This window comes from Mus musculus, chromosome 2, assembly GCF_000001635.26.
Source record: "Mus musculus strain C57BL/6J chromosome 2, GRCm38.p6 C57BL/6J".
NCBI lineage: Eukaryota > Metazoa > Chordata > Mammalia > Rodentia > Muridae > Mus > Mus musculus.
Genome location: NC_000068.7, coordinates 121,530,491 through 121,550,481, shown reverse-complemented (window position 1 = coordinate 121,550,481; position 19,991 = coordinate 121,530,491). Strand labels below are relative to the sequence as shown.

Sequence of the window (19,991 nt, the reverse complement as noted above, 5' to 3'; positions counted from 1 at the left end):
AGGGCAACAAAAAGGGGTACTGGGGTGGGGCAGTTCAGGGGAGCAGGGTGGGGGAGGGGCAGCAAGAGATTGTTCAGAATTGCCATAATGGAACCTAATCTTCTAAATGATAACTTACAAAAAAAACCCCAAAAGCCATGTATTTGATTTAAAATACAAGACAAACCGTTTAAAGTGGGATGTTACTCCATAATCAATACTAAAGGTTTATGGTGATATTTCTGGATAATTTAAGGATACATAACATTTTGAATGAGATACATTTCATATACAACAAGAGATAAAAATGGATCCATAAAAAGGTTTTGAGATGGAGGGAGGGAGGGAAAAGGGAGAGGGTGGAGAAATGGGGAGGGGTGCTGGCTACATTTTCTTGTTCAGGACTGGCCTGATATTGAATGACCTTAAAGCAGTCTTCTGTTGAGAGGACAGAACATTAACATGCTTGGTGAACAACTGTGGTGGTCAGGCATTCTACTAGAAATGCCTGTCTGCCCATCCTCCTGTCTGCTGAGCTCACGGACAGCTTAGTAGGTGCCATAGCTTCTGACTCGATGTCCTGATGTCAGCCTCACTCTCCTTCCTCAGCCAGCTTAGGGATTAATCACAAGCCAAGATATTTTGTACTGAAGTGGCTGCTGGCACCAAAGCTGGTCATACTTGGGAGATCTGGCTGTCATAGATGTCCATGTGAGGGGACAGGCCTTTTAGAGGGTGTCATGTGCCAGGATCAGGCCACAGACAGGGCTTAAAGAGTTCTGTTTCATCAGTGACGCAGAAAGTATTTCTGTCATGCGTGCCAGCGGCCGCATCAGGAAATACAGAGAAGCCAAAGCATCCAGAGTTCTGGGGCAACGGCTCTTAATCCCAAGTTCCTTGGGTGCCTGAGTCCCAAGGCAGGTGCAGGCTGCAGACTTACTTATGTGCCCTGCATCCCATAGACCCCCACTGTGAGTCACAGGCTTGGATTCCATCCGCAGTTCTGCCTTGAGCCACATGACTTCTAACTATTCACCCCCTCCACTTTATGGAGTTGTTGAAAGACACAAATGAAAACTTTAAACATTTTTTTAAAATGTCCACTGGGTACTTCTTTTGCCCTGTTCTTGATGTCTGCATATGGAGTCCACAGCTACTGCTGCTGTACCGTGGAGCATAAGCAGCCACCTAAGGACCTGAGCTGACGCCACTGGATAGGAAAGAATGTTGTGACCCGGAAAGCTAATTCCTGTGCTTTTCGCCTTTCCAGGCCTTGAGTCGCTACGAGACAGTGCCCATTCCACCCCAGTGCGGTCCTCTTCCCATGGGGACACCTTCCTGCCTCACGTGAGAAGCAGCCGGGCAGACAGCAATGAACGTGTCGCTGTGATAGCGGATGAGGCCTACAGCCCCGCAGACAGTGTGCTGCCCACCCCTGTAGCCGAGCACAGCCTGGAGCTGATGCTGCTCTCCCGGCAGATCAACGGGGCCACGTGCAGCATTGAGGAGGAGAAGGAGTCGGAGGCCAGCACCCCGACTGCGACAGAGGCGGAGGCCCTGGGAGGAGAGCTGAGGGCCCTGTGTCAGGGGCACGGCGGGTCAGAGCAAGAACAGGTGAATAAGTTTGTTTTAAGTGTTCTCCGTTTGCTCCTTGTGACCATGGGACTCCTCTTTGTTTTGCTCCTCCTCCTGATCATCCTTACTGAGTCTGACCTTGACGTTGCTTTTTTCCGAGATATCCGCCAGACCCCCGAGTTTGAACAATTCCACTATCAATACTTTTGTCCCCTCAGGCGATGGTTTGCCTGCAAAATCCGCTCAGTGGTGAGCCTGCTCATTGACACCTGAGAAGGCATGACTCCTCCCAATAACTAGCCGGGTGGACCAAGGAACCCGGCTACCCATTCCCAGCAATGGGACCCATCGCGGAACCATCGGCACACACACCAAGTCCTCTCATGACTCAAAGTCCACTGAGCCTAGCAGGGTTCTTTCCCAGCAGAAGAAAGGGATATAGGCTAATGCTCTGTAAACCGGGAACATTCAGTTTCTTCAGAGGCTCTTCCGAGAAAGGCTCAGCAACTCAAATGTTTCTCATCCTTCAATATGCAGAATAATTTGGGGGTTTGAACTTTTAGTTTTTCATAGATGTGTATTATTTTGAAAGTATCCAAATAAAAGTCACTTATTTTACTAGACTGATGATTGCAGTAGTGTCACCCAGTAGATGGGACACTAGCTGAAGACTCAGACTGTTGTCCTCTGTACCCTGCAATTTTCTCACTGGTGCCAGTGGGTTCCGGGAGACCCAGCAGGGCAGGCCGGGGCTGTGGGCAGGCAGGAATGGCTTCCTCGCCAGACAGGAAGGTTTCACAAAGTAAACGGCGTAGAATGATTAAATAGAAAGTTGCTTCTTACGATAGTCTGAGTTGGATTTTCTTTCCCTTTTGTTTGTTTTTGTTTTTTCAAATCTGAGCAGAGAGTGCATCTGAAGGGACCACAGCTACAGCAGCAGCAGTGGAAGGGGTGGGGTAAGTCTGTCCCCTTAGACTAGAGCCTAGTGAACACCTGAGTTGTATTTAATGTTTTGCTTTTCTTTCTGAAGAACCTCAAGACTTTTAGTGCTTCTGGGGTGTCAAAGTGGTGCCAGAGTGTGCGGTCAGAGATGTCCCACAGCACAGTTACCAGAGACCTGTGCTGAGTCACACGAGAGCCTGCAGAGCCGCAGGGAGCTGTGCTTGTCTTGTTACAGTATGCCCCTCCCCCCAAAAAAGACTATTTCAAGCTCTATTTTAACAGCAAAATGTTATTTTCCTATCTATTCCTATTTTGTTTTCACTTTATGAATCAAAAGATGCAAGAGAGAGACAGATCTGAGGAAGGCATCGAGAAGGAGCAGCGGCCTTGGAAGGGACCAGGAAGCACTAAGCAGGACCTCTAAGCAATGCCTACAGGTGACAGAATTTGACCATGGCAGAGACCAGCACTTACTATAGGAATGCCACCCTTAGGGTCAACCCCTGCTCCTGGAAACAAGGTCTAAGAGCACTTAGTGTCGTCCCTCACAGCAGCATACGTGTACACACACACACACACACACACACACACACACACACACGCACGAGCTGCAGTCCCTAAGCCTCTACACTTCTTACCACCAATAACACACAAGAGCATGTTTTCATCTCAGGGAGACCGCAAGTCATCTGAGGCCCAAGGACTCACGTAAAGGACAGTCAAAGGGCACACTCCTGGGACCAGAAAACAGTGGAGCGGAGCAGCCCCAACAGATTGGGCGGTAGAATATTTGAGCTTCCCTTATTTGTTGCCTGGGGTAGAACCATGTCCACATTCAGAATATGACAGCCATTAAAAGCAACAACAACACCCAAAAACAAACAAATGGGGTTTTGAAGATGCTGGGAGGGCATTTACATAATTTTAAAGAAAGATGACATCCTTATCTAGACCAGAGGTCAACAAACCTCTTTTAATAAAATTTTGATTTTGTGGACCATGCTCTGCCACCCTAGCACGCCTCTGATAATGCATGCATAGAAGAACATGGCTTGCTCTGAGAAAATTTTATAAAAACATAGGGCTGAGGATGTGTAGCTCAGAGGGTAAAGTATTTTTCTAACATGTATAAGGCCCTGGATTTGACTTCAAACAATACACAAAACCAGGTGTGGTAGCATATACCCGTGGTCCCAGCATTCAGCAGGGAGACGGGAAGATCAGAAGTTCAAGGCAATCCTCAGTCAGTGAGTTAATCCCAGTCTGGGATACATGAGGTGTCTCAGACCACCGGCTTCCCACTCCCTAAAAACAAACCTAAATCTGCAATATGCTGAGAGACTGGTCCCCAGCAGTACGATGCAAACCCTGGTCTACACAGGGCCAGCTTCCATTGCTGTTTTGTGTAAGCTACCCAGAACCATTTCCCAATGGGCAGGGTGCTCCAACAACCAACCAGCAGTGATGTGTGTCATCTGATACCAAGATCAAGAAGTACTGCCACTGTGAACAGCGGTGACACTATGAACGGGTCCAGGCCTATCTGATCATTTCCGTACCAGCAACAATTTGTGTGAGATCTAAAACATATACCACATGACAAGACAAACTGAGGGGATCCTAGTAAAGACCAGAGGTTACTTAAAAGCAATGAGCCACTGCTGCTTGTCAACTGCATAACCAAGGTGTGTACTCAGCACAGGACTGACAGCAAAGGCTACTGGGAAACAGGGCTGTGTGAACTGGGATTTCTATTCTTATGCAACATAGCAGATTGCCTTCTAGAGTGGTGCTCCTACCTCAGTCTGTAGAACACAGTGTCTATGCAGTGAGTGGTAGTCTCGCCTCTGACCTTTCATAGCCTCGAGAGAGGCAGCCTGCCATTGCCTGGTGTGTTTCTTGTGTCTAGAGTCCTAACAGTGCTGCGATCCGTGCCATTTCCAACATCTGACCCAGAATCTTCAGGTCATTTTCTCCCTCAAGGCTTAGCCCAGAAAATAAGGACAGAAAAGGCTCCCTTCGATTCGGTTTCCAAATAGTTTTCAATAGTTCAGTAACAAACCCCCTTTACTGGTGACTAGTGTTTTTCATCATTTCCCCATCATTACAAAAGTTTCTGTTTTCGTCTGGTTTTGCCGTATTCTGTGTCTCTTCTTTCCTCTCAGAATTATTGATCTCACTGTAGAAAAGCAGATCTGCCTAGCATTATTGATCAGAGGAAATACTTACTGAATAGTGGACTGCATCTTTAAGCAGTAGAGGATAAACTACCTACAAATGTGAATTTCTTAGTTTCACTTAAAAGTATACACCTGTTAACCTTTCGTGTGCCAAATCTAAGTTACGTTTTCCTTCAAAGCAATGTACTCTTTTCTACATATGTAGTATGTAGTTAGCATAAAATCATTGGTGCCATGAAGATTATTTTTAAATCCAATAAATATTTAAATACCGTAAGAGAATGGGTCTTTTTTAAAAAAACAAAAACAAAATAAAAAAAACCCTTGTAACTGGTTTCACTTTATCAAGTTAACAGTACACAGCGAGAAGGATGGCTCAGTACTTGGAAAGGACCCAGATTCAGATCCCAGCACCCACATGGTGGCTTGCAACTGGCTAGGACTTAGCTCCAGAGGATAGGACACCCTCTGACTTCCTGGGCAACACACACATGCAGTGGACATACATAGAATAAAAATAAAATAAACTATCAGCTATGAAACAGAACTACCATTTCCTTACAAATATCATGATTATTAAAGCTAAGCCTCTGACACACACTTTTTGTTTTTAGATGAGGTCTCATTGGCTGGCCTAGAATTCACTAAGTAGACCAGACTGCCCAAGTGATAGGAATAAAGTCCTGTGACACCACACTAAATTCTTAGATTTTTTTTTTTAACCTTTGTGTTAATCTTATGTGTTATGAGTGTTCTGCTTGCATACCATGTGTATGCAATACCTGCAGAGATCAGAAGGCGGCACTGCATCCCTGAGAACTGGAGTTGCACTGGGTTCTGAGCCACCATGCTGGGGATACAATTTGGATCATTTGAAAAAGTAACTAGCGCTCTTCACGGCTGAGCCTCTAGATTTTTAATTATAAAGATTACTCAAAGACATTATTTAAGGAAAATCCACATCACTTTATTTCTCTGACATATAATTAAGTATTCCTTTTTACAATCCAAACATACTGCTTAAGCTATTTATTTATAAATCCTTCAGTAGTAATTTTGGCAAATAACAATGGAAAAATGTTGAATACACTGTGACACCAGGCAGATATGATCCAGCAGAATATATATAAACATATATCGTATATACATATATGCATATGAAGATAAGTTTTATTTTAAAGTACTCTAAAAAATAAAACTACCATAATTTTACTTTGTGTGCTCTATTAATCTGGGGAGAAGGGAAGGTGAGCCACATTGGCCTTGAATTTACTATTACCTGAGGTTGGCCTTGAACTCCTGATTCTCCTGCTTCTACTTCTCAAGTGCTAGGGTAGAATAAGAATTCTAGAATTTTGGTTTCTTAAAAAAAAAAAAAAAAAAAACCCACAGAACTATAAGAATGTTGTTCTAATCCCAGGTGTGGGATATGTCCACAGCAGCTGACTATGATTTGCATTGTGCTCTAGCAGAGCCGTGGTTTTGCCAGCTATAGATAATTTCTTCAATTGCATGTCATTTGGAACTCTGGGAACTTTTCAGAGGGTATGCAAATGTGGGGGCCCCAAGAAGGATTGTTAGCGGTTATTGGCTGCTGGGGGTGGGGGGGTTTGGTTGGTTACTGTTTGTTAATAGTCATGATCAAAGAAGAAACAAAAGGAAAAAGAATTAGACTGGATAGAAGTGGTACCCAACACTGGGACTCAATTTTTATTTTAAATTCCACCTTAGGGCTGTAGCTGGTCTTTACTACTTTGTGGATTTTTTCTTGCCACCCTTTATCCACGCCGCCCAGCCCCCCCCCCCGCCCCCCACTCTCCCCAACACTAGATAACAGAGAGAGGAGGATAGAGATAGAAGGGAAAGAAATAGGGGGAAGGGAGATCCCTGAATCTAATTTCTTTCCTTTTGCTGCTTCTTTGAGCACAACTACTAACAAATCACAGCCAATCCCCCTGAACAACCAACAACCACCCCACCCCGTCTACTGGGGGCTCTAGCATTTATATAACCTCTGAAAAGTTCCCAGAATTCCAAATGTCACGCATTTGCAGAAACTGTCTGCAGCTGGCACAACCACACCCCTGCTACAGCATGGGGCAAATCACAGTCACCTGCCGCGGACAATATGAAGCAGCCCTATATTGTGGGATTAAAACAAAAAGTCTTATATTTCTGTGTTTTTAAATAAATCAAAACTCCAAAATTTTCATGTGAAAAACTACAAACCCCTCATCTGGAGCCCAGTCTGTACAGCTAGTCACTAGAAAACAAGATAATGGCGCAAGGTCAAACAGTGCTGTCCTGGCCCATTTCAGGAGCTGCCCAGAGGCAGGGGACAGAGCGAGCTCCAAGCAGACCAGAGTCAAAGAAGCCAACTGTTCTCCAGTGAATATCATGAGATTTCAAGTAAAACTGAGCTGAGATACAAGGATCCCCAAAAAAGTTCTTAGCTTATAAAACTAAGTTCTGGCTGGGCATGGTAGTACACACCTATATTCCCAGCACTTGGAAAAGTGAGGCAGAAGGACTAAGTTCAAAGCTAACCTGGGCTACATAGCAAGATCCAGTCTCAAGAATGACGCAAAACAAACATTTAAGTTTCAAAGGTGGGGTATGAGTCAATTGTAGAATACTTGTCTAGCATGTGACAGTCTCTGGGATTCAATAATGTTTCATAATTAGTCTTAGATGGTCTTTCAGGACCTAGTCCAGTGTTGAGAAATAATTATTCACCCCAAGCTAAATAAGTCACAGATCTATAGATTACTATTGCATCAAAATAGTTTCATTCTGTCACAAAAGATTAATAATGACCACTGAAAGCTTTATAATTTGTTAGAATTTTGCAAAATACAGCCTAATTAAAAGTGTTGAAAGATGCCAAGTGTACTGGAACGTGCCTGAGACATTAGCACTCAGGAGGTCGGGGCAGGAGGCTCAGTTCTAGGTCATCCTTGGCTACAGAATCTGAGGCTAGCCTGTGCTACACAAGATCCTAACTCAAAACAATCAAAAAGTACATGAAAACACCCGTTTCTGCTCCAGGTCTCTCCCTCATCCTCTAGAAATGGCCTTCAAGTTCCTCCCTTGCTAATATTACATTCTGTGTGGAGGTCTCACTGAGAAAGCAGTGTTATATTTACTAAATATAACACGTGACCAAACAGATGCACTAAGCTGAGTCTCTAGGTTCCCTAGCTGCAGAACAAGTTGAACAATTTGTTGAACCTATCCAATGACTCAGGTTTCTTGATGCATAAAAACATGTAACTTGCCACTGGAATTACCTCCAGCCAGGATATATCGCGTAGGATGCACAGCACTGAGGGAACACACAGATACAAGACATTCTCCCCAAAGAGAATGCACATTCTTTCCCGACTCGTGGAAGACTTCCACCCGTCGTGGGTGGTCCATGCTACCAACTATGAAGCAATCTTCTTGTTTAGGGTCCCACACAGCCTGGAACCTCGTTAGCCACCTCCCAGTGACAGTGTTGTGCCTAGTAGGGAAAAACAAACAAACAAACAAAAAAACAGTGTGTTTACTTTTATGTGTTAGAGGGCAGTGACTCTCAGCCTATGACAATGGTACCCTTTTTTCTGGGCCTGGAGAGATGTCTCAGTAGCCAAAAACACTTACTGGTTTGGTTCCCAGGACCCATATGATGGCTCACAACCGTCCCTAACTCCAGCTCCATGGGACCCAATGCCCTCTTCTGACCTCAGCAGGCATCAGGCACACTCATGGTACACACACAGGCAAAAGACTCATACATATAAATAAGATTCTTGTAAACAGATTCCCCACCCCACCCTTTTTTTTTTTTTTTTTTTTGGATACCAGGGTCTTATGTAGTCCAAGCTGACCTTGAACTCACTAAGTAGCAAAATGACCTCAAACTTCTGATCCCCCTGCCTCCACCTCCCAGGTAACGATATTATAGGCATATACCACACTGGGAATCAAACCAAATCAAAGCCAGCGGCTCCTGCTTACCAGGCAAGTGCTCTACCAACTGAGCCGCATCACCATCCCTAAAACAGTACCTTTCCTAGTCACTGCTCTATGCACACACAGAGAATCTAAGAACAATTACATAACCAACAAACTGAATAACCTAGAAGAAGAGGACAAACTCCTAGGAACACAACTTGCCAAGACTGACCCTAAAGAATTAAAATATATTAATTCATTGATAACTAGTTAAGAGGACTCAAACACATATACACTAAGGGAAGAGAGGAAGAGAGAGAGAGAGATTTAAGAATAAGTTTCCATAAAATTAGTTTTTCTTTTTCTGTTTGAGACAGGATTTCACTCTGTAGCCTGGAAATTGGCATGTAGCTCAGTCTCACTCCAACTGTAGCAATCTTCCCTCCTCAACCTCCCAATGCGGAAACTACCTGGGTTGCACCTCCACACTCAGCTTTCTTAATGAACACAGACACAAGTATCTTCAACCTGGGGGTGTAGCTCACTTGGTAGAGTGCTTATGTATCATACACAGTTTTTAAATGTAGGATATAAATATCAACAAACATAAACATATATATAAGTAATATACATATAACTATTTTTAAAAGCAGTTGCTACAACACTCATAGTTAACACATCCAAAAACAGAATTAAAAAAAGAGGCCCCACCAACCAGGCATGGTGGTAGGCACCTATGCTCCCAGCATCAGGGAAGCTGAGTTGATCCAGCCTGGGCTACATTGAGACAGGGGGATAGATGATTTTAAAACGTAGATGCCTCAGAAACAATCCTAACCTCGGACATGAAAAACTTGTATACAAAAAGACACAAAACACTGTTAAAAGAAATGGGGGCTGAGCAACCACATAAAATACCAGCGACTGCCTGTAACCCCAGCCCTGGGAGGGGGAAACAGGAATGACTCCAGGGTCTTGCTGGCCCACCACTCTAGCCAGAACAGCATGCTCCAAGTCAATGAGAAGCCCTGTCAAAATTAAGATGGGAGCTGCATGTGGGACCTCAGCACTGAAACCAGGGGAAGGCGGAGCTCTTATCTACATAGCAAGTTCCAAGCCAGCCTGCCTCTAAGATAAATGGATGGATGGATGGATGGATGGACGGAAGGACAGACAGACGGATGGATAGGATGGGGAGTAATATCCAGACCCTGCCAATCAACCAACCAACCAAAGAGGAAAATAGTCAGCATCAAACACACAAACACAGTAGCACACACTGCACACACAGAAAACAAAGCAGTGATATAAAGGGACAGACATCCTGTGTTTATGGCTTAAAACTTAATACTAAAGTATTCACACTACCCAAGGGAATCGACAAATTCAATGCAATCACAATGTTATCTTTTATTTGCAGAAATAGAATCAAAAATCTTAAGACTCATACCAAAATTCAAAAGACCCTAAGTAGCCAAAAATAATACTGAAGAAAATAACAAGAACCTGACACTTCATGGCTTCAGATGCTCCAGCCTGACCATCGGACCTCAGTCCCCAGGCCCCGCAACAGCGGAAAACCCACTCCTGAACATCGTTCTAACCTACACACACGTGGCATGTTGTGCACCAACCTGTCTGTACACACACAATAATAAAAACTAAAATGTAGCCAGTTGTTGGCTGTACATGCCTCTAATCCAAGCACTCAAGAGGCAGAGGAAGGCTGATCTCTGAATTCAAGGCCAGCCTGGTCTACAGTGAGCTCTAGGACAGCCAGTGCTATGCAGAGAAACCCTGTCTCGAAAAACCAAAAAAAAAAAAAAGAAAACCCTCAGATTTTAAATGAACCAATTATGCCTGTTTTCATTTAAAAGGAGGTGCGGTGGGATGTTCTATGCCTTGTTTGTGATCATTTGCACTCAGAAATCAGTATGTAAAGAAATCATGCAGGAATTTCATCAAACTTAAAATAACCTCGGGCTGGCAAGATGGCTCAGCGGGTGTACTTCAGCTACAGTGTACTTATGTATAATAATAAATAAGTATTTGGGCAGGAGCAAGCAGGGACTGAGCAAGCGGAATCTGACTGGAGCGAGTGGGCCAACCAAAGCAAGCAGAGGTCCTAAAAGTTCAATTCCCAACAACCACATGAAGGCTCACAACCATCTGTAAAGCTACATTGTACTCACATACATACATCTTTAAAAAAAAAAATAACAACAACATCAGGAAAAGCCAGTTATTTGTGTAAAATAACAATAACTCATTTTTAGTAAAATGATTTTCACAATTATGTTTTTGCAACAAGGTTACAAGCCTCTGAACTCCTGTTAGCCCAATGTTTTCATGAAAGTTGGATGTTAGCAATAGAAATTAAAACCACCTGGCAATGAAGAGACACAAACAAATACGACAAGTGACCTAGAGAGTTTTCTCCAAAGATAAACATGTAATCTTACTGAGTCCCAGGCCATCCTCCTGCCTCCACCCAACAGTGCTAAGGGCACATGGGTACCTACCTGGCTCTGTTTTAAGCATGTTTGTTGGGATTTGAACTCAGATCCTCATGACTACGCAACACTCTTAACTGTTGAGCCAATTTTTAAAAAAGATTTATTTCATTTATGAGTACACTGTAGCTATCTTCAGACACTCCAGAAGAGGGCATCCGATCCCATTACAGATGGTTGTGAGCCACCGTGTGGTTGCTGGGAATTGAACTCGGGGCCTCTAGAAGAGCAGTCAGTGCTCTTAACCTCTGAGCCATCTCCCCAACCCCTGTTGAGTCAATTTTATGGCCTCTTAAATTTGTCCTTTTGAGAACTCCCCATTATTAGCCCACTTATTACTGGAAGGATTGTTGTGGGCTTTCTGCTTTATTCTCTTGTGTACAGTTTTTATGCTTATTTAGTTCTTATATTCTAGACATTAACCCTGCCTGGCAGAGCTTTCTCTCTTGCAGGTTGTGCTATTAGGGCTTTTTTTGTTGTTGTTAATTTCAAGTAATCACACCTGTTAATTCTAGAGCTGAGGCAGGTGCTATCTAGCCACTATATAGAGAGCTTCAGATCTGTGGTTTTATTCTAGCACATGCCTTTAATCGCAGCACTCAAGATACAGATGCAGACAGATCTCTATGAATTTAAGGCCAGCCTGGTCTACATATAGATTTTCAAGGCACCGGCGCTAGATAAATATCAACAGGTAAACAGACTAAATGTAGAACACACACACAGAGACACACACAGGAAAACTATTTAGCTTTAAGGAATCTTGTCATCTGTAACAACACAGATGAGCCTGAAATAAGCAGGACATAGAAAAACAGGCAAGACATGACCTCACTTCCTTGTAGAATATAAAGGAAAGGCTAAGAACCTTCCCAGAGGCTGGTTCCTACCAGAGTGCTGGGGAGACATTTGTGAAAGACTAAGCTTTCAGAGAGCAGAAAGATTCAGGACATCTATTCTAGAACAAGAGTTAATAATAGGTTTTATATTTAAACTTTGTAAAGACTTACTTTTACCTGTGTGTGTATGTCAGTGTAAGTTTCCCATGCTGAGCCGGGCGTAGTGGCGCACGCCTTTAATATCAGCACTGGGGAGGCAGAGGCAGGCGGATTTCTGAGTCTGAGGCCAGCCTGGTCTACAAAGTGAGTTCCAGGACAGCCAGGGCTACACAGAGAAACCCTGTCTCAAAAAATCAAAAAAAAAAAAAAAAAAGTTTTCCATGTGTGTGCAGGGAGCTGAAGTCACAGCAGTCATGAGCTACCCTGACAACCACCAATAGGAGTGGAGGGAGTTCCAGGCCAGCACACTTGCCAAACCAGTGTTTCCCCAAGTCAGTGAGTAGATTTTAAATGAACTCATTCGAGAAAACCAAGGGGAAGGAATGAGAGGTAATGGACGTTAAACAGAATAGTTTAGCCATTCTATTTCAAAACATGCTATATACGCGTCCTACACATTTTTATTTGTTAGTAAGTTAAATAAGGGCCGGGCATGGTGGCACACACCTTTAATCTCAGCATTCAGGAGGCAGAGACAGAGGATGTCAGTGAGTTCAAGGCCAGCCTGGTCTACACAGGGAACTCCTGAAGAGCTAGTGAGACGCTGTCTCAAATCAAAAACAAAAACAAACAGATAAACTAAATCATAATATATGAAAAATAAAAAAAATGGGCAAAAGCTATGAAGAACGGGAACAAACCTGCTTAAAATGCAGGTCCTGAAAACTGACACTGACAAAGCCACGCCACGCAGGAACCAACTTCAAAAATGATAAAGCAATGTGGAGAGAGACTCGTGGCGTGTGGACTAAAGTCCCATAAAGGAGTGGGTTCAAGAAGAAAGAGGCAACCAGACCACAGGGCGGAACGGTGCAGAGGCCACGGAAGCCCAGAATAAACGGGCCCATCAAGAAGTCGCAGTCTTCTTGAAGTAGAAACACAGTGTAACTCAAGGGCAATACAGTCCTTAGCGTTGACTGAACAGAACCTCAGAGAGCACGTGCCAAACAAGAGTCGGGCCACTGAGGCCTACAAGCAAGAGCTCCTCTGGACAGGACTGGAAGTCAGCTCACAGCACAACACAAATCCAGGCCTAGAGCCTCCCCTGGACAGCCACGTGCCTAGCGTGCACCTTCTATGTGCTGTGCTGCTCACAGCGTCCAGGACCATGGGCGTTCTGTGCACGGAGGCCTACCTGATGGTACTGAGGAGAGGAAGCTGGGAAGATATGGAGCTGCTGTCAAAGACCCTGCAAAATAAACGTTGAAAACAATTAGTCATGGTACTCAGATTCTCAAATCTTTCTGAAATAGTGTGTGTTTAAGATACCCATGATTCACAGTAGGAAATATAATTGTTACTTTATATGGGATCAGACTCTAACCTCAGGTGCCATCTTTAACAATAAGTACACTGACTGCTATGAAATTCAGACTGTATCATAAGCATATCTAAACACTATCACTTAAAATCCCAGAACTTGGGAGACGGGACACTCCGATCTCTGAATTCAAGGCCAGCCTGGTCTACAGAGTGACTTCCAGGACTACACAGAGAAACTCTGCCCAATGCGACCCTCCTCCCCAAAAGGTATCTCACTATGTATGCCTAGAACTGTCGATTCCTACATGGCCTCCTAAGAGCTGAAATTACAGGTAGGTACTGCCACACCAGCTTAGTATGTACTTGCAGAAAAACTATATTCAGATTCACAAATAAGCAACATACATGAGGGCTGTGGGAGGGAACAGCACAAACACTTTGCATGCATGTACAGAAAGCAATCTTTCTCTGACTCAGTGATAGCCTGGTAGTGATGGCAGCATGCAAGAGGAGGACCCAGACTCCTCTACTGGGTAGGGAACATGGTAGAAAGAAGCCAACTTCTGTATCATATCCCCCTCCATGCTCGCCCAGCTGACGCAGAGCAATCAATCTCTTGGCACAAGAGCTTGCCTGGTTTGATTAATACTTAATGACTAGAGGTTTATATAGTAAGATAAACTCCGGAGTGTAAATGAATAAAAAGGGATAAACCATGGGAGTAGAAGCAGTCTGATAAGCACTCTGACTCATCTCCTGGGAGTGCTCACACACTCTGCTAGACACTAACTCTGCACCCAAAGACCTGCTTGCCACTCCTGAGCCACACCCATGGGATACATTCAGTAGGCACTTGTTGAAGGAAAGAATTCCAACTCTTAAGAAGTTGCAAATCTAAAACAAGATTGTGTATTCTTGAAGGGAACAGAATTGCTTCCCTTATAGCTGCATTAACTGTCTTCACATCTTTTTTCCGGGCTGTCGAGAAATTGGGAATACAAAAGCCTCTTTAACTTGACATTATTTTCTGTATCTAAGTTCAACTGATTTAAATCGGTTTGGGGAAGGTTGCTATAGAAAAGTACCAAAGCAAAAACCCTAAAACAACATCTACTACTAGTTTATGCAAAAGCATCATTTTTTGCTGTTTTCCACATGCCTGAACGGGGCTCTCCCACTTCCATTTAACACACTATTAAGGTAGACCCAGAACACCTGTAATCCCAGTGCTCAGGAAGCCAAAGCAACAGGGTCACAAGTTCAAAGCCAACCTAGAATACAGTAAGACACTGGAGGTGCAAGGGGGAGGGGGTAATGAGGAAGGGAGAGACTATAATACTGCAACACTAGTGATTCCATAGCAACAGGGTAAACATAACTTCTAGTCTAAGACACCATTGCTGCAGTCTCTAAACTTGAGGTTCCTCTAGACACACTTTCAGTCTTCTTCGTTTACCTGAGCTTACAGTCAGCACATGTAGTCACCACTCTGTTACCAGTAACGGGGGAGAAATATGCAGAGGCAATGCTTTTCGAGTGCTCAGTCAAGGAAATCAGAGGCTGGCTTCCCCTGGACTTCAGGAACCTGGCATCGTAAACATGAACGTCCCTGGGACAGGAAGAGAAATTATCAGCCCATGTAGCCAGCCTATAAAGCAAAGCTAAGCCCAAGTTAGACATGCAGAAGCCTACTACATTAAGAGCATTTAAGACAAAACCCTCTAATCTATAACTTTGCAGGCAGTGAACGGCATAGAAAAATAAATAAATAAATAAATAAATAAATAAATAAATAAATAAATAAATAAATAAATACAAAGAAACAAGAGCGAGGTTATAGGTCACACACAGCTTTTCTGTTTATTATAAGTTTTCTTCTCATAAAAGTAGACAGAAGCACATTCAGTGCCAAAGAGACAGATGTGAGGGGTCAGACGTGAAGGGACAGGTGTGAAGAGATAGATGTGAGGGGTCAGACGTGAAGGGACAGGTGTGAAGAGACAGATGTGTCAGACATGAAGGGACAGGTATGAAGAGACAGATGTGAGGGGTCAGACGTGAAGGGACAGGTGTGAAGGCAGAGATGTGTGTTTCTCCAACAGTTTCTGTTTATTAAACCAAAAGAATTCCTGTAAAAAGCATTACACTCAAAACATTTCTATCAGTGTGACTAAGAAATTTACTTGTATGGCACAAAAGTCAGATGGGGATCAAGTGGCATGCTCTACATCCCAACATTCAGAAGGTAGAGGTTTATGGATTTCTGATTTCCAGGCCAGCCAGGGCTACATAGTGAGATCTTGTCTCAAGAGAAAGAAAAGAGGCCGGGCAGTGATGGCACACGCCTTTAATCCCAGCACTTGGGAGGCAGAGGCAGGCGGATTTCTGAGTTCGAGGCCAGCCTGGTCTACAGAGTGAGTTCCAGAACGAACGAACGAACGAACAAAAGAAAGAAGAAAAGAGAGACAGAGACAGAGACACAGAAAGCTGGCCAAGGATCTATGAAACTAAACCACATAGTTGTAACATGAAAAGGATTAAATCCTAACATTGTCTGCAGAGCACATCTCAAGCCTGACCTGGTCACAGAGCTATAAACCTTGAGAAGCTAAGGCAGGAGAATCAGCAGATTTCAAAGCAGACTGAGACAGAAAGTGGGACCCTGTCTCAAAACACAAAAACGGACAAACCTGTAAGAAAACAAGCATACCTCAATCCTGCTGTGACAAAATACTGTCTGGATAGTGGGTGGACATGAACAGTTCTTATTTTTTCCAAAGATGAATTAAAAAACTTCTCATAAGAAGTTCCAGGTGTCCGTCTATCTACCAGTGACAAATGTCCATCCCAGTGTCCCACTAGCAGACTGGAGGAATCGTTCAAGAAGTCAAAGGAGGACGGGCTGTTTCCCTCATTCCTGTACACCTACGGGAGAGGCAGCAGTCCTTAAAACACTGACTAGCAAGGTGGTTCGATGCATCAGTACTCAACACACAAGCTGACAATCTGAGTTCAATCCCTGGAACCCCAGAAAAAGATGATGAGAGGCACACATCTGTACCCCCGGCTTGGCACCCCTACTATGGCAGAGGGTGGAGAGGAGGCTCCAGCAGGCAGCCTGGCTTGCCAGCACACCAACACAAGCAGAAAGACTACCTGGAAAGTAGGACAGCAACGACCGACTCCCCAATGATGTCCTCACACCTCTATAAGTAGCTTAGGCTGGCCTTGAACTCCTGACCCTCCTACATTCTCTTCCCAGGTGCTGGTATTACAGAAAACATTCTTTTAGAGAAAAACCAATGCTCGGCTGGGGAGGTGGCTCAGTGATTAAGAGCACATAGTGCTCTTTCAGAATTTCAGAGGTCCTGAATTCAATTCCCAGCAACCACATGGTGGCTCACAACCATCTGTAATGGGGTCTGATGCCCTCTCCTGGTGTATCTGAAGAGTGACAGTGTGCTCACATAATAAATAAATCTTTTTTCTTTCTTATTTTTTTAAAAAAAGAAAAAAGAAAACCAATGCTCACATCCCAAGTGAGGGAGTTATGGAACACTTTACTTCCAAGTGAAGTCTAAGAATATGACTAGATGTTCAATTCTAACTATTGTTGATAGAGGAATAAGCTGATTAAATTTCTTTTGTTGTTGTGGTTGTTGTTTTTGAAAAATGGTCCCTCAGTAGCCTAGGCTGGCCTCAAACCCAAGATACACAATTGAGGAGAACCTTGAACTGCTGAGACACAAGCATATGCTACCATACCAATCTATGTGGCACTGAGGATGGAACTCAAGGCCTTGTCCCTGCTCCACCAACTGAGCTACATCCCTAGTGTAGATTAAAATTCTTCACAGTTCATAAAGCTATATCAAAATGTTTCATTTTCAAAGCTGGGCACGGTGGCTTACACCTCACTTGGGAGGCAAAAGCAGATGGATCTCTGAGAGTTTGAGGACAGTATAGTTCTACATAGTGAGTTCCTGGACAACCTGGACTACATAGTGAGACCGTCTCAAAAATGCCAAAAAATTTGTCTTAATTAATATTTGTTTTACTCAATTCTGATTTCACTGAGGCAAGTTGTTTGCTACAATAATGTTGGTGATGGCTAACAGGTTCAGAAGTACAAGCCTGTCACCCTGGCTTCAAAGACTGAGAGAAACCACACGTCCAAGCCAACATACGCAGCATGGCAAGGCTGTCTCAAAAACCAGTGCAAACTTAAAGAGCTTTATTCTTTGATTAAAAGCTTTATTAGTTTTCTGCATACGGGTATTGTTCTTGGATGGACTTATGAAGACCACATGCAAGCCTGGTACCCAAGCTTGCCAGAAGATGGTACCCGATCTCCTAGAAGTGGAGGTAAGATGTTTGTGAGCCACCATGTAGGTACAACAACCTAAACCTGGGTCCTCTGGAAGGGCAGCCACCGACCATTGAGCCATCTCTCCAGCCTCTGCATACCAATTTTTCATGTGGGTCCTAGGGATTGAACTCAGGTCTTCATGGTTATACAGCAAACACTTTTACAAGTAAACTATCTTTTAAAAATAGTTAATGCAAGGTTTGAATACCAGCACTCAGGGAGGCAGAGACAGGTGACACAGTAAATTCCAGGAGAGTCAGGACTACAGAGAAAGAACCTGTCTCAAAAAGAAGCCTAAAAGATTCCTTCAACTCTTCTTTCTTCTGTTCCTTTTCTGCCATGTTGGAAATCAAGCACAGGAATGCATGCACATTGAGCAAGCTCCAAATAGTCTCAGACAGCATCTGCTTCATCTTCTTAGTGTGGGTAATCTCTTCAGGATGTGTGTTAAAGCTGTGCTGGGAGGGCAGAGGTGGGAGTGTCCCTCAGTTGGCAGAGCATTTACCAGGATGCATAAATCCCTGAGTTTGATCCTCAGGACAGCATAAGCCAGTCACCATGGTGCATACCTATAGATTCAGAGCATTTGGGAAATGGAGGCAAGGGGCTCAAAAGTTCAAGGTTATTCGTGACTATGTAAGGAGGTTGAGGCCAGCAAGAATGTATGAGACTTTAAAAAATGAGGTTTGGCTCAACAGTAGTATGTCTCTTATCTAACATACTCTTCGCTCTAGATGCAATCTCTAGCACAAAATGAATATGCACAAAGCTTAAGCCTAGAAACACAACAGCACTCTTACAATAAAATGGTTATGTAACAAGGATATGGTGGCACATGCCCATACTATAGTCGCAGACATCTGGGGCAGAGGTTGGAGGATCACCAATCAGTTCAAGGTCAGCCTAGGCTTCTTGGTCAGACCCTACCTCAAAAAAACAAAAATTAAAAATAATTACCTATTCATACTAATTAAATTTAACTTTCATAACACTGTAAGGAAGATAACTGAAAATAATACTTCATAGCTAAGGAAACTAAGGCACAGAAGTTAAGAGACTTATGAAGGTCACACACACAACTGGTATCAGACAGTCTGGGACTTGAGTCAGTCCCTCAGCTGAACCACACTTCTCTCAACATGACACAGGAATCACTGTGGCATGTGATTGATAATCCAGAATGTCATCTGATGTCAGGTCGCAAATACATTTGCATAATTACCTCCTCAAACACAGCGCTGGAAAAATCACCACATCGCAGTGTGCCGTCATAGCTCAGGGACAGTAGATGGGCTGGGTTGGTGGGTGAGAAGGAGAGGCAGCTAACATACCGACTGTGAGCATAGAAAACGTACATCGCATCTTCACTCTGCTGGGTCTGGAACAAAGTCGGGGGTGAGGAAAAGACACAACTAGGGAAAGGAGTGATGGTTGCTGTCTTGCTATCATTGAAGGATTTACATCGGAATTACACTCTGTCCGTACTAACTCTCAATGTGTTCACTCTCCCAGACAGGCAGCACCAGTAACATTTTATAATCGTGTGCGTGCGTGTGTGTTGTGTCTGTGTGTGTGTGTGTGTGTGTGTGTGTGTGTGTGTGCAACAACATGCCCTCATAGATGCCAGGATGCACATACGTAAGTCAGAAGACACCTTGAGTCTGTTCACTCCTTCCACCATGTTGAGTTCTGGGTTCAAGCATGTGAGTCCACTAGACAAGCATCTTTACCTCTGAGCATCTCACAGGACTAGAACCAACAACTTTGTACTGAAATTCTTCCCTTCTGAACATTCAGTTTAAAAATGCCAATGCACAGCTGGGCAGTGGTGGAGCATGCCTTTAATCCCAGCACTTGGGAGGCAGAGACAGGTGGATTTCTGAGTTTGAGGCCAGCCTGGTCTACAGAGTGAGTTCCAGGACAGCCAGGGCTACACAGAGAAACCCTGTCTCAAAAAACCAAAAAAAAAAAAAAAAAAAAAAAAAAACCAAAAAAACAAAACAAAACAAAAGCTAATGCACAGTCATATTCCACATGTCCAGCTAGTTATAACGGAGCAAAAAAAAAAATTAAAAAAAAAAAAAAACCTATGACTTCTACCAGCAGACAACTGAGAAAAGAGGGTCACTTTAGCTTATTGGTGGCAAGGGGGACTGCTAAAGCTAGTCAAAGC

General features: G+C 43.7%; 2 protein-coding genes across 16 annotated transcripts in view; one reads left to right on the top strand and one right to left on the bottom strand.

Moving 5' to 3' along the window:
- Frmd5 (FERM domain containing 5) overlaps positions 1–4,953 on the top strand; it is a 261,559-nt gene extending 256,606 nt beyond the window's left edge. For 3 of the 11 annotated variants that reach the window (XM_011239466.2, NM_001360084.1, XM_011239469.3), the window contains one exon: positions 1,250–4,953. In XM_011239466.2, the coding sequence (XP_011237768.1) occupies positions 1,250–1,827 (578 nt within the window). In that variant the 3' untranslated portion in view covers positions 1,828–4,953. The remainder of the gene's footprint in view (positions 1–1,249) is intronic. The other 8 variants (XM_017317740.1, XM_017317734.1, XM_017317742.1 and 5 more) reach the window with 5 other exon arrangements.
- A 668-nt stretch (positions 4,954–5,621) lies between these two features.
- Positions 5,622–19,991, bottom strand: part of Wdr76 (WD repeat domain 76) — a 38,138-nt gene continuing 23,768 nt past the window's right edge. For 4 of the 5 annotated variants that reach the window (NM_030234.2, NM_001290987.1, NM_001290986.1 and 1 more), the window contains 5 exons: positions 19,041–19,196; positions 16,160–16,374; positions 14,906–15,058; positions 13,322–13,375; positions 5,622–8,181 (listed from right to left, as the gene is read on the bottom strand). In NM_030234.2, the coding sequence (NP_084510.2) occupies positions 7,920–8,181; positions 13,322–13,375; positions 14,906–15,058; positions 16,160–16,374; positions 19,041–19,196 (840 nt within the window). In that variant the 3' untranslated portion in view covers positions 5,622–7,919. Of the gene's footprint in view, positions 8,182–13,321; positions 13,376–14,905; positions 15,059–16,159; positions 16,375–17,686; positions 19,197–19,991 lie in introns of those variants that run through there. The other variant, XM_011239529.2, reaches the window with a different exon arrangement.